The 13,881-nt window shown below is 62.4% G+C and overlaps 1 protein-coding gene across 2 annotated transcripts in view; it reads left to right on the top strand.

The window, feature by feature from the left end:
- The first annotated feature begins 5,844 nt into the window (after positions 1-5,844).
- Positions 5,845-13,881, top strand: part of SH3BP2 (SH3 domain binding protein 2) — a 34,431-nt gene continuing 26,394 nt past the window's right edge. Inside the window, exon 1 of one of the 2 annotated variants that reach the window (XM_039838277.1) lies at positions 5,845-5,948. Coding sequence is in view for 1 of the 2 variants with exons in the window: in XM_039838276.1 (XP_039694210.1) it covers positions 13,809-13,852 (44 nt within the window). In the remaining variant the exon portion in view is untranslated. Of the gene's footprint in view, positions 5,949-13,054; positions 13,853-13,881 lie in introns of those variants that run through there. The other variant, XM_039838276.1, reaches the window with a different exon arrangement.

The following is a 13,881-nucleotide window of genomic DNA, read 5'->3' as shown; positions in this document are numbered from 1 at the left end:
AGAATCGGACCGTCCACAGCCCCTGCCCATAGCTGGGTCCCTGGGCCTGCCCGCCAGGCCACACTCTCCCCCGGCGTGGGCCAGACAGAGGGCCTCTGGATTGGGGGACGTCAGGCCCGGACGCGGTGGAGGGTCCGTGATAGAAACAAGAGTCTAATGCACATTGAATGCCGAGCCCCCAGCCCTGTCCTCGGCGCCCAGGACACTGGAAGGCCGGCCTGTCCCCTCCAGGCAGGTCGTCAGAGGTGTTTTCTTTGGGGAGTCTGGTCAACCAGGAGATCCTAGCGGCCATGTCCTGCCAGGCCACTGCACGGTAAAGGTCACAGTCAGCCAGCCCTGCCCACGAGTCCCACCGCCCAGCCTGAGCAGCCAGCCAGGGGGACCAGGTGTCCGAGGGACGCCGGTAACGTGGAAGATGAGACAAAACAGAAAGAGCATCTGGGAGGAAAGAAAGACCGTGCCCCAGAAGATGGGGAAACGTCACCGATATCCTCGGCACGAAAAGAGAAACTTCGTATCCATGAAACAAGAACTCGGTGTTATTAGAAAGGGACATTTACAGAATACAAAGAGCACTTGGAAATTAAAGATATGATCGTGAAGATGGAAAACTCAGTAGAAGAGTTGGAAATGAGACTGAAGAAGTCGTGCAGAAAGTAGGGCAAAAAGTCGAGAAAAAGAAGAGGGAAGTATTAGAGAACCTAGCTAGGAAACGTAACGGCTACGTCATAGAAGTTCCAGAAAGAGAGCGGGAGGGTCGAGAATAGCGAAAGATCATCGAAGACATTTCGTGGGACTGAAACCTGAGTGTCCAGAGCGAAAGGGCCCACTCGCTGCTCAGATCAAGAATGGAAACGCATCCGAAGGGCACGCGGAGGGGCTGTCAGGACGCGGGAGCCGGGGGGGACGGCCCAGCGGCGCAGAGGGGGACGGGGAGCAGAAGCCACTAGGGTCGGACGCCTCAGCGGCAACACTCGGGGCCGGAAGATAATTCCCAACCTTCTAGCTAGGATTTGATCCTCAGCCCCACTCTTAGTCGAGAGAAGAAAGATATTTTCAGAATGATGAGGCTCAAAATTTACATCCCTGTGCCCTTTCTCAGGAAGCTGCTCGAGGGCGGGCTCCAGCAAACAGCAAGGAAACCAAGAAAGAGGAAGTCGTGGGATGCAGGAAGCGCGGGGGGATCCTGCCGCGGAGAGAACCGGAAGAGAACTTGGGGGTGCTGGTGAAGGAAGACCCCAGGCTGCAGGCTGTGCCCCACGAGCGGAGTCTGTTTTGACTCGATAGAATACCTGACACACTGAGACGTTTGGGGCGAGACTGGAGGGAATTAGTAACGAGAAGTTAAGCACCATTAACTCCGAGGAAAAGAAGAAGTTGAGCAAGAAAGGAAAAGTGAGCGTGATGCGTGATGTGGCTCAGCGCGAGGGGTTTACACGGTATCATGATGACGTCAGCCATGGCCACCAACCTAAACGATGGCAGAATGGCATCGGAGGTCAGGAAGTAGCCATATGTGTGTCGTTTGGGGACGCGAAGGTGAAACCAGCAAAGTCGTGAGGAAAAATCAGGGGTGGGGGCCATTTCGTAAGGAACCTTGTGAAACTATGTAACTCTTTAAATTACGCGTATGTATAACTCTGACGATGAGTAGAAAATAAAGTTAAAACACACCGGGAGGAATTACGTGCCTAAATTACCTTGCCGTTAAGTTGGCAGGATGTACACTTGCGCCTCGAGGTCAGCTCATCTTGCACGGCCCCAAAGGGACTGCAGATGCTCCTTACACTGAGTGAACACGCAAATGCGCGGTGACAGATGCTGCTTTTCCCGGCTGTCGGATACTGGGGTGCCACGCAAGAGTGTTAACTTCAACAAGCAAAAAAAAAATGGTCTCATTGTTCTCATTCGTATTTACCTGGTTACTAGTGAGACAGGCGGCCTATTGGCCACGTATAGTTCTTTACTGTGAATCGCTACTTGTGCCCATTTTCAACTATAAGTAGAAACGTAAATAACTTGTAAAAATGCTTTTTATATTTACCCCTTGTTAATGCATGCATTTTGTACATATTCCTTCCCAGAGTGTGGTTTTCCTTTCAATTTTGTGTATGGTGTTTTTGACACTCCCCTTTTTGGGGGTCCCTTTTACATTGCTGTATCCACTCAGAAGCTGGTCGTGTCCCCTCTGGTACTGTATGTACCTAGAAAGCCTGCCTCATCTCCTTAGTATGTCATCACCTGCATTTTCTTTTAACACGTTCTGGATTCTTTTTTTTCCCACCTTTAAGTCTTTGATCTGGCTGAGCTAGAGTCTTTCTCCCTGTGATGAACGGTTAGCCGGGCATTCTAACACTATTGCGAAGAGGTTGAGATCAGCAGACGTGACTTGGCCGCTAATTTTTTGCAGTGTGAATCAGAAACGCAGGGCGGCCTCGAGCTTCTGTGTGGCCCCGTGTGCAGTACTCGTTGCAGCCAGGCTCCCGCACGTGGTGTGTGTGGAGCCCAGGTCCCCAGCGTGAGCCTCCCTTCTCAGAGTCCCAGTTTTCTCATCCCAAAGTGGGCTCACTGCCACCTGGAAGCTGCAGGGTGAGCCGAGGTCAGAGGTATGAAAGCAGTTGGCATGCAGGTGCCCGGGAAAGGCACGGGTGCTCCCCCGAATGGCCACTGTCCCCACCTCCAGCAAGGCCCCTCTTCACCCGACCCGAGGGCTGAGGCTTCTCCCACCCCTCCGGCTGGCTGTGGGCTGGGCACTGCTCAGGGTTCACTGAGGACAGCTGTGGGGTCTGGGTGGGCACCGAGCCGTGGGCGCCGGGGCTGCAGCTCAGCTGGGGTAGGGATGGCACATCCCCGTGAGGTCCGCTGGTTGGCCAGAGGGTGGCACATTGGGAAGGGGGTGTACCCAGGGTGGCAGACGGGGGCCTTAGAGCTGCCCACCATGGTTTGGGGGCCTTAGAGCTGCCCCACAGGAGAGGGACTTGGGGCCGAAGTCCACTCTTGAGAATGGACGAGTGGAAGGGGGAAGAGGGTGGTGCCTTGGGCTCTGGGCCATAGGTTCGGGGAGACCCACCCAGAACCCAGAGAGGCCCAGTGGGGCCGGGGTGGGGTTCTGGCAGCCTGGTGGGGCAACTCCCTCATTCAGTCCCGCCAAGGCAGCCTGATCTGGTCAGGAGCCTGGAGGGCAGGCCGGGTGATGCTAAGTCTCTCCCACGAGTCCCCTCCTGGGTCCCCTCCCAGGCCCACCCTCATTCCTCCCTCCCCTGGCAGAGGGGGCCTCACAGTCACACAGAGCACCTCACACCTCACACCCTCTGGTCTCATCCCAGTGTCCAGTGCTGGCCAGCTGCGCCCCGCCCCCAGCTGGGGTCATAGGTGGGGGCCCCCTGGGGGCCATGCGAGGCCTTCACAAACTGAGGGCCAGAACTTCCTTTTCCCAGGCGCCAGTGGGCTTCCTCTTCCAGACCCCGGTGCCTTCCCAGAGGTCACGTAGCCTGGGGGGGGGGCGGCGGGGCGGGCAGGGGGAGCAGGAGCTGAGGCTAGGAGGGAGGAGGGCGAGAGGGCTCGGTGTACCAACACCCAGCCCCTCCACACCGAGGGCCGGAAGTGGGACCCAGAATAGAACGGGCCACTTTCAAGTTCCAAATCGGGCTCCGGGGGCAGGGTGTTTGGATATAAAAATAGAAACACGAGCGTGTGTGCGTGGGCCCTGCGTCACCTCCCACGCGGTGGGGGGAGGGGGGAATCGGTCTTCTTGAAGGGGCCTGTGGACCCTACTATTCTATGTAGAAGATTTACACAAACGAATGTTTGAAAGCAGCAGCTGGCCCGGCCTGGGGGCGTTGATGGCCCGTCAGCAGTCAGGCAGCAGCCGGTTGGAGGAGGCGGAAGTGGCCAGGCCACAGGGAGCAGACACTGGTTGGCCCCTGAGCTGGCCCCACAGCCTCTCCCCGCCATTCCTTCTGCCCTCCAGGGCTTGGCTCAGGCCCTGCCCCAGCCCCGGGGCCCTCCCAGGTGACCAGGTCAGGGACCCACGATTTCCAGGAAATCTCCTCTGACCTGGTCAGCCTACATCCTCTCTTAGGCCGGCTGAGAAGGGGACAGACACCGACCCACACACTCCGCCAGGCCCTACTGGCTACAAGGGGCAAGCCTGGTGCAGGCCTGCCCTCCGGTGCTCGCAGTGGGCAGTGGCTCCACCTGCTCCAGGGAGAGGTCACTCACGGTGACGTGATGGTGTCTGCTCCCTCCTATGAGCCATGAGGGTGGGGATTTCCCTGCGTTGTCTCAGGGTCCCTAGTGCCCAGCGCAGGGCCAGCACTTCGTGTGCTGAGCTGTACATCAGGGAACAAGTGTGTCCAGTCCCCAGGCAGTGGGCACTCGGTCAGTAGCTCTGGCCCAGCAGTGCCAGCACGGAGCCCTGACCCGGGAGCGGGATGACCCCATGGGTGCCAATGGCAGCTGAGCCTGGCCACTTCCACAGTGGGCTTGCGAGCTGGGCCAGGCAGGATCTCTGGGGCCCGAGTCTAGCCTGGCCGCTTGGTTTTCCAGCCTCTCCCCCACCCCCGCCCATTAACCTCCGACTCGGTGTGCTGTTGCAGCCAGGTCTCCCCTTTTTGGAGCCTGGGCCCCCTTGCTGGACAGCTCTGGGACAGGTAGACAGTGACATGGCCCAAGCTCTGTCTGCCTGCAGTTCTGGACACCCCCATGGCCTGCCTATGTCTCCTCGAGGCCCTCAGGGACCTTGGCCTCATTTGGCCTCAGCCTGACCCAAATCCAGCCCTTGAATGACCCCTGTCCCTGCCTGGTTCAGAGTAGCCTTTGCTCCTTTGGCCCCTTGTGCTTAGCGCAGCACAGAGCGACTGACCTTGGCCTCACACCTGGACAAGGCTCTGCTCTGCTGGGCTGGCCAAATCCTGTCCTTCTCTGGCCCAGCCCCCTTCCTAGGCCCTGGGACTGGGGGTCCGGCCCCCAGGCCTCATGGGGATGAGCTTTCCCCCTCCTTCACACCCCCAGCAATTGGTCTCTGCCCTGGAAGGCTCACTCACCTGCCAGCCGCAGGCCTTGGCCTCTCCCTGGAATACCTTCACTGTGTCCACTGCTCAAACACCTAGCTGGGTAGGGCTCTCTCCAGGAAGCCTCTCTCCCTCCCAGACCACTGCCGCCTGAACATGGCTGTCTGAGTCTAAAGCTGGACTTGTGCCCCTGCCCACCAAGGCGGTGGGGATAAGCCTTGTTGGTTGGGAGCCGCCCAGAAAGCAAAGTGAAAAGTTCCCTGTTTTCTGTGCCTCACAGTGTCCAAGCCAGACTCCTGGACCACGGGAGTCCAAGCTTGGTCCAAGGGCTGTGTCCCAGTCCGGAAGTGGCTGAAAAGTGCCCTGGCAGAGGTCCAGTGCCCAGCAAGCCCTCCTGTGCCCCTGCCCCATGCCTCCTGACTTTAGTCAGACCCAGGTTGGGACGAATGCCGCCTCCTCCTGCAGACCAGGGTCACAGGGTTGTAGGGTAGCACCACCTCCAATGGGCCACCGGGTATCACGAGGCAGGACACGCAGGAAGGACCAACATGCTTCATGTTTGTTCACTCATGTGTATTTACTGAGCAGCTACTGTTCCCTGCTGGGACAGTGTCCACGCCCGCAGCCAACACTCACCTTGTCCCTGGGAGCGGGGGTGGGGAAAGGTGCAGGTCCCCCCCAATCTGAGGTCTTGGCGTCCAACCTCGGCCCCCCAAGATAGCGAGATCGCCCATACCGGGGTCTTTAAAGCGCCAGAGAGGTCCGGGCCTGGGGTGGGGCCGGGGTAACTGGGGCTGGTACCTGAACCTGGGCGGGGGCGGGGCCGGCCGGACCCAGCTCCTGGCGGCGGGCCGGGCGGGTGGGAGCTGCTGGCGGCGGAGCCGGGAGCCGCCGCCGGGACGCAGAGCCCACGGCCCGGGAGCAGAACCTCGGCGGGTAAGGCGCGGCGGCGGGACGCGGACGGGCGGGACGCGGTCGCGGCCCCCTCTGCGGGCCCGGGGACCTCGCCGCAGGGTGGGCGGGGGCGGTCAGCTCGGGCCGCGCGGAGCCTGGCGGCACCTCTGCCTGGAAAAGCGCGCGGGCTCAGAGGGGCGCGGGGGCCGGTGGCGTCGCGTCTGTCCCGCGTCCTTCTCGTCCTTCTGACCCCCGCTACCCCAGGTCCCTGGGGCTCGAAGGCCGCCGCAGGACCCCATTACACAGCCTCCAAGGGCTCCGGCGGAGAATTTGCTCCCGCCGCCTCCCGGTAATCCAGACTTTCCTTCCCTCAGCCCGCCTAATAAACCGCCTGGTGGAGCTGATTCACACTGAAGTGTGAGTGACTGATCGCCCCGTGCCTCTGGGGAGTCTGCGACGCTTATTCTGGGGAAGAGTGAAGTGTCAGAGCGGGTGGGAGAGTTGGGGGTTGGGGATGGCCTCCCACATGTGGGTCGGGCCCCTCCCAGCTCTTTCCTGCTGCTCTGGGCCCTGGCTCCCCCTGGTGAAGCGCGCTGACAGTTGGCTCCCCCTGGGGGTGCTGGAGGGCCTGAGCCTGCTGCAGTGTGCCAGCCTGGAGCCCACTCTGCCACTCTGTGTGGCCCTGAGCACTGCACATCCTCTCCCTGTGCCTTGGTTTGCTCATCCGTCAACACTGGTGACATCCGTGCCAGTCGGCTGGATGGTCATGCTAAGTAAAGCGCCCCTCGGAAGTGGCCCTGGCCACGGGATGTGTGGCGGCTGGAGTTGCCTGCCGTGTGGACCAGCCGGGGTGATCTTGCTGACGAGGCAGGTAACCAGGCCCAGCAGAAAGGGCTCAGGAAATGTTAGTTGCCCTGATGGGGATGATGAAGTGTGTAGAATTTTTTCGTGACGATCTGAGCGCCGGGTGGCATGGCAAGCCCTGGAGTGGGAGCAGGGTTCCAGGTTTAAGCATGGTCTGACGCTGACTCAGGGTGACCCTGGGTCAGTCCCCTATCCTCTCTGCCCCATGCTCTGCAAGACCACAGGAGAGGGCTGGGCTCCCCCTCCTGTCTCTGTCCCCACTGTGTCCTTTACCTAGAGCACCCATGCAGAGAACCCCTGGGGGCCAAGGGGTCCAGGAGGTGGACCAGGAGGCCAGGGTGGGGCCTCTGAGGGGTGAAGACTGTCTAACTCCCCCACCAAATACTTGGCTCTGTGCTCTTTGTTGGGGCGTACCCTGGGCAGAGGAGGCAGGCCAGTCCCTGTCAGTAATCTGGAAGAGGGGTGCTGATAGAGGGCCTGGTCTTTTGGGGGAGATCCTCGGGCCTATGAAGTCAGGGAGGAGCCACCAAGGAGGCTGGCCCGGGAGAGGCGGAAGGAGGGCGGACAGGCTCCGCATCTGCCGTGGCCCTTCCTGTGCACAGGACGGGGGGGGGTGGTGCTGGGTCAGTCCCCATCGTCCCCCACGTGTGTGCGCGCACGCACGCGAGCCTGCAGGTGGGAGCCTGAGGGGCACAGGGGCACCAGGTGGCACAGCCGTGGTCACAGAAGGCCTGGGTTTGGACCCTGCTGCCACCGTCTGCCAGCCGTGTGACCTCGTCCAGGACGTGTCACACCGCTGAGCCCTGGTTTCTTCATCTGCACAGCGGGGGTAGTGAACCCCTTTCTATCTCAGGAGTGGCTGTCAGTGTCCAAGGGGCTGGTGGTGGCGTGTGGTTGGTGTTCAGTGACTGAGTCACTGGAGCTGCTTTCCCTGGCCTTTGGGGCTGGAGAGCAGGGCTGTGGGGCCACCTCTGCTTGGGGGGCGGGGCTGGGGCCAGGTCTGGAGAAGTCTGGGGCAAAGGGCAGGCTCCCAGGTCCCTGTCCACTTGGGTCTCGTGGCAAAGGCTTGAGTCCATCAGGAGTGGCCAGGTTTGCGGAGCCACCTGGGTCCTCCTGGCTTTTGTCCTTGAAGCTCTGTTGTGGGACACCAAGGGTCAGTGACTGTCAGGCCCTGCCCTCCCCTCACTGGCTGGCTAGTAGGTGGCCTCAGTAAGCCCCGGGCACACGCATATGTGGCTCTTTACTAACCTAGGGTAGCGTGGTCAGCACTGGGCAGCCTGGCTGAGGGAGGTGGCCCACAGGTGGCTGGTGAATGCTGGGTTTGCAATCAGGATGAGGGCTCCTTGAGCTGTGGTGGACAGCCGTGGAACTAGGGACAGACTGAGCCAAAGGCTGGCAGTGGGGAGGGTGGCAGACCAGTTAGACCAGAGTGGCATGGCGTGCGCCATATATGGTGAGGGTGTGGACGGGGCATGGGAGGCAGGGAGGGCTCTCTCGGGACGCTGAAGTCCTCCCCCACGGTAGGCGGCCTCTCTCCGAAGGCCTCTGGGTCTCCCCAGTGACCCTGACCAGGCGTCCAAGGGCTGGAGACAGTCCCACACGTGGGCCACTTAAGTTCCAGAGGTGTTGGGAGGAGCACTCTGGGATCTTTGCAGCCTCGGGCAGGTGGGCCTCCTCACCACCTCTGGGCCTGTGCCCCGGAGGGCAGGGACAATGCTGAGAGCTGCCTGGCCACAGCCTGAGACCTGCGCTTCTTTAGTGAATTACGCGCCTTGACTCTCAAGTGACAGCAGCCCCTTTCACTGATGGATCTGGGCTCAGGGCCAGGCTCCTGAGCTGCATTTGAACTTGAACTCCAGGAGCTGTGTGAGTGAAGGACAAGCCCAGGCTGGGCTGTTATTGGCAAGGGGGCCTCAAGGTGCTTGGAGTTCTTGGGAGGAGAGGACAGTCCTCCCCACCTCCTTCCTTTTCCCCAGGCACCATGACTTCTGAGGGTCCAGCTCTGAGGCCACCTGAGTGGTCAGCCTCTGCTCGCTCCATTTCAGGTCACAGACCACACTGGAACCTGTGGGCAGGACTGGCGCTTTTTTTACCCCTGGCCCCAAAGTCCCGAGGTGACCCTCAATCCACATGGATCAGTGGGCCTCCCGGAGGGGTGTAGCATGGGCTTGGTCGTCTGAGGCAATGGCCTGAGGGGTTGGCAGGGCACCCTGTGGTATCCATGCCCCATCTCCCGAGGCCACGCCCCAATTCCGAGAAGCGTCTTGTGTCCCTGTTAATAAGATGTTTATTGTGAGCCCGTCAAGGGCCACCGGCTGCCAAGTGAGCCCGTTCCAGGCTGCTGGGCGGGGTACAGGGTCCTGCTCACTCCAGCCTGCAGAGGGAGGCGAGGCCCCACCCTAGGGTATGCCAGGCTGATTGGCGACCGCCCTGAGGTGGTGGCATGAGGGTTGTGACGGGGCGGGCCCCCCCGTGGATGGGGAGGAGGGCGCCGAGCCCTTCTGCGCGGGCTCCCGGCGGCTCCTGGAGTTGGCACAGAGCTTCCCCAGGAAGCAGAGGGGAAGGCGCGTGCCAGCGTGGAGCGGCCCGTGACCTCTTCACGCCCTGGGCTTCAGCTCTCTCTGTGTGAAACGTGGTAAAAACCATTCTAACTCGTGGTGCCCAAGAGCCCTGTGGGGGGCCCGTCCAGGCGGCCCGCCCAGACCCCGGCCGGCCTCCCGGCCCTTGACCCTGCCGCTGGGCATATTATAAACCAGAACTTCCGTCCCGTAGTATCAGAGGGCCATGTGTCCCAAGGCAGGGGTCGGAGCCCGCCGAGCCCCCAGCATTCACTGCCGGCTGCCCCCAGCTGGGGGCCTGGGCCTTTGTCCCTCCCTCCCCAGCCGCTGTCGTCGGCACAGTGGTGGACCCCCTTCAGAAAGCTGCCCCCTTCAGCCCTCTGCTCCTCTCATGCATGCTGGGCGCCCTGTGTGCCAGGCCCTGGGCTGGACATAGACCCCAGGAGTGGACAGGCCCGCACGTCAGAGGGTCAGACCTGCTGGCAGGTACCCACAGGTAGCAGCTCTACCTGCCCGGCCCTTGCTGCCACTCTCTCCCTCAGAAGTGGTTTAATAAAAGGCGTAAGTGCCTGTGTTCGGGGGACCCTCCCTGGCCGTGCTGGAGCCAGGTGCCTCCTCTGAGCCCTTAAGCCCGTTCTCTGGCCACCACATTTACCTGTCCACGCCCCACCCCCCCTTGCTGAACCGGGAACTCACAGAGGACAGGGCCACATCCCAGCGCCCGTGCCCAGGGGAGGGGTGAGGGCGAGTGTGGGCTCTTGCAGTGAGAAGTCCCACTGGAACATGTAAAGCAGGAGTCCCCAACCCCCGGGCTGTGGACTGCTCTGTTAGGAACCAAGCCGCCCAGCAGGAGCTGAGTGGCGGGCCAGTGAGCAAAGCCTCATCTCTGTCTTTGCAGCCGCTCCCCAGCTCTAGGGTCACCGCCCTAGCTCTACTTCAGATCATCAGGCATTGGATTCTCACAGGAGCACTGGTCCCTAGTGCCACAAAGGCTGGGAGGCTTCTGCAGACCTGAAGCACGGGCAGACGGGCAGACCGGGCAGGCGGGCGGGCAGGCTGGAACAGGGCTCTTTGCAGTTGGCTCACCACTCCCTGCCTCACCTGTGTCTCTCTCCTCAGCATCAGAGGCAGATGGCTCTGTCATCCTGGAAGGCCCCCGCCTCAGGGGTGGCAGAGTTTTGGGTCAGCTAATAATGGGTTGCCGGGCTGCATGCAGCCTTGCTCGAAACTCTCAGGGTTTCTGTCACAGCTCCCCCACCGTTCGTCCTTGCTGGGGCTCTGGCTGCCAGCTCTCCACAGCGGCCACCGTTGACTCAGGTCTCAGTGGCCAAGTGTTCGTGAGGTCCCACCCTAAATGGAAGCGGGTCCTTTCTCTGTTCCATTCTGGAGACGTGTGTTGGGGTTAAGGTTGGGGTTAGCCTGTGCTCCCCTGAGCCTCCTGCCACAGGGCGGACCTGGGCTTTGGGTCCCGGGGAGCCAGTCCCTCAGGTGGGCCCGGCCAGACCAGGTCTTCGACCCTCAGGAGAGTGGGGGCGAAGGAGGCAGAAGGCGGGGCTGGACGCCCCGAGCGGACAGGTGCAGAAGCACAGCCCTGCGTGGAGTGAGCGAGGCACCCCGGGAAACCCTGCGCTCCTCCTGCCTCCTGCGGAGGGCCCTGCCCTCCCCTCAGCTGCTTCCTCTCCACTTTGGGACCAAAAAGGCTGGTGCTGAGCCCTTATGTCCCCTGACAGTGCTGGGGGCCTGGGCCTGGCAGGACGGTCGGTGGACAGCTGGGTGGGCAGAGGATGGAGTGGCTCTGGTCCTGTCCCTCAGCACAGGATAGGAGGTGGCTTCCTGTCGCCGTCACTCTCTGGCCTGAAACCGCTAGGAATGCCCGCTGGCCGTCTGGTGCTGGGCGGGGTGCGTGCTGGTGACCCTGGCTGCGAGCTGGAGGCAGCAGAGGGCCTCAGCCCCCGCAAGTTGGCTTCAGGCCACCAAGACCTCCCTGCTGGCCTGGCTCCTGTCAGCACGTGGTGCTTCAGGGTAGAGCGCCGGCTGCCTGCCACCTCGCTCCTGTGGCCCTGGTGTCCACTTAACATAAAATCGAGCGAGGGGTGGCGCTCGTGTGAGTCCCCTGACCCATGCTGGTGTCCTGGGCGCCCTGCCTTGTGAGCTTTGCCACTTGGGGCGGGGGCTCTGTGAGCTCCTTCTTCCCATTTTCTTGAGAATGTGACCAGGAGGGTGAAGTGCTGTGGTTGTTGGTGGCTCTGTCCTCTCTGGGGGTAGGAAGTTACTGGGGAAGGAAGAGAGTTGAGAAACAGGACCCCCTGGCCCCCGAGGAGGATCTGGGAGGACCTGCCCTGAGCTGGGGTTCCTGCCAGCCGGGTGCTGAGGGGGCAGCTGGCTCAGGGCTGGTCTTAGGTCGCTGGAGGGGACGGCCCCCTCCAGCCCGCTCCGGCCCAGGCCTGCGACCTCCACGTCGATCCACCCACCCACCCGCTTGCCGGCCTGGGCCCTTCCAGTGGGCCACTCCCAAGAATGATGCAGGAGGTGTTGTGTGGGACCAGGAAGTGGCCAGGCCGAGGGTCCGGCAGTGTGCCGCTGTGGAGGCTCCGAGGGAGAGGCAGGGAGAGGCAGGGAGGGTGGGGGTCGGGCCCAGGGCGAGGGAGCAGGGGCTAGTTTGAGCAGGGGCTAGTTTGTTTTCCAAGCTCCGTCTGGGGTCCGTCCCAGAGACCCCAGCCCCTGAAGCAGTGGCTGAGGAGGCTTGGGCGAGACCTGTGGGAGGGCTGGGCCTGCGTGGGGGAGGGGTCAGCTGACCAGGGTGGTGTCCGTGACCGCCACGGAGTGGCCATTAGGGCCAGGGTTGCAGAGCTGGCGAGGCGGAGGAGCGCTGCCTGGTGTGCCGACTCTGCACCCACCCCTGTCTTCTCTGCTGGCTTTTTTTGGCCAATAGTGCTGTGACCCCATGGCTGGCTCCCTGGGGAGGGGTGGTGTCCCTATAGCACCCACTGAGCCGTGCCTGCCTCCCCACCCAGTGCAGCCTGCCCCGGCCCCGTGGCAGGCCCCCAGCCGGGGGGCGTCCTCGGGGGCCGGCTCTCGGAAGCTTGGTTCCCAGCTTTGCTGACCTCCAGAAGCCACCCAGCCTGTGGGATCCTCGGTTACACCACCAGATGAGAGCATTCGCCCTGTGCATGATGGCCCTGAGGTGGCCCCTCCGGGCTGGCGGCAGGGCTGGGGGGCGCTTTGCCTGGGGGTCTGATGGTCTGGGACCCCCGTGCCAGGGGTGGGGTGTGGGGCTCTGGGCAGGTGGGAGAGCCCGGGTCATGGGGCTCACACAGGCTGAGGCTGCGGTGGCCATGGGCCCAGCCTGGAGTCCCCAGGGAGCTGTGGCGCTGAGTGTCCACCAGAGGCCCTCTTCTCCAGCCCTGTCCTGGGCTCCGTGCCCCCTCAGACCACCTGGGGACACCTGATGCCTCACTGCGGGACATCAGCAGGTGTCTTGGGGTGAACTGAGCTGAGACCAAAGATCAGGCGAGAGTTTGTCGGGTGGGGACAGCATAAAGAGGTCAAGGAAGATTGTCGAGGTGTCTGATGGGATTGAGCAGCGACCAGGAGAGGGCCTTGACCTTGAGACTGAGCACGGTCACCTTCGAGAGTCACTTCTCTGCTGTGGCTGGACCGGGGCTCAGAGGAAGCAGGGGCTGGGGCGGGGATGGGAGGGGGCGGCGGAGTGCAGGGAGCCTCCAGACCGCTGGCCTTGGAAAGCGGGCAGTGGGCAGGACGGCAGGCTGGGCGGATGAAGAGTCCTTCCTGCCCGCCGCCTGCTTCTTCCTGTCTCGTGCCCTGTCTGTCGAGAGCTGGGCACAGGCCGTACCGGGAGTGGCAGGGGAGGCGGCGGCCGGGCCCCTTTCCCGCCAGCCCAGGCCCGCTGCCAGAGGCTTCTCCGCACTGGGCCGGCGAACAATGGGGCAGTGTGAGGGTGCCTGGGAACGGTCAGGCCAGCCAGGCCCCCCGTGGGCCCATGCCGAGGGGCGAGGGCGGGGCCAGTGGCCATGAGTCATCTGGTCCAGCGCCGAGGCCCGGGTCCCCAGACCGGGAGGAACACGCTGCTCTCAGTGACCCAGCCGGCCGGCGGCCTGCCCCGGCTTCCCGCTTCTGCCCTGCCGTCCGCCTCTTCCTGGTCCTCTCCCTCGCTCCCTCCTCCTGGGCCTGTCTCTGTCCCCTGCCTCTGTGAGCCAGAGACTCAGGCCTGGGAGCTGCTTGCTCCCCAGGGCCCTGCCCGCCGCAGCCCAGGCACAGGGGCTGGCCCGTGGCCTGGGTGCCGCTCTCCAGGCCTGCGGGCGACCCCAGTCAGGTAGCCAGCGAGAGGACAAGACCCGGCCCAGATGTGCCACCTCCTGAGGCCAACCTAAAATTGACTCAGGAATAAAAGATGGCCCCAAGTAAAAGACCGTGCGATCAAAAACCTCGGTAAAGATTAATCGAGTGTCAAAGAAGAAAAATGCTGGCAAACAGCTCGCCGATGTCGACATTAGGCACAAACGGGTAAGTGGAGTAAACCTGAGGACACCTAC

Source organism: Pteropus medius, unplaced genomic scaffold (genome assembly GCF_902729225.1).
Source record: "Pteropus medius unplaced genomic scaffold, Ma_sr-lr_union100, whole genome shotgun sequence".
In the NCBI taxonomy this organism is placed as follows: Eukaryota; Metazoa; Chordata; class Mammalia; order Chiroptera; family Pteropodidae; genus Pteropus; species Pteropus medius.
The sequence above is the reverse complement of the archived record's forward strand: the minus strand, read 5'-3'. Positions and strand labels throughout refer to the sequence as shown.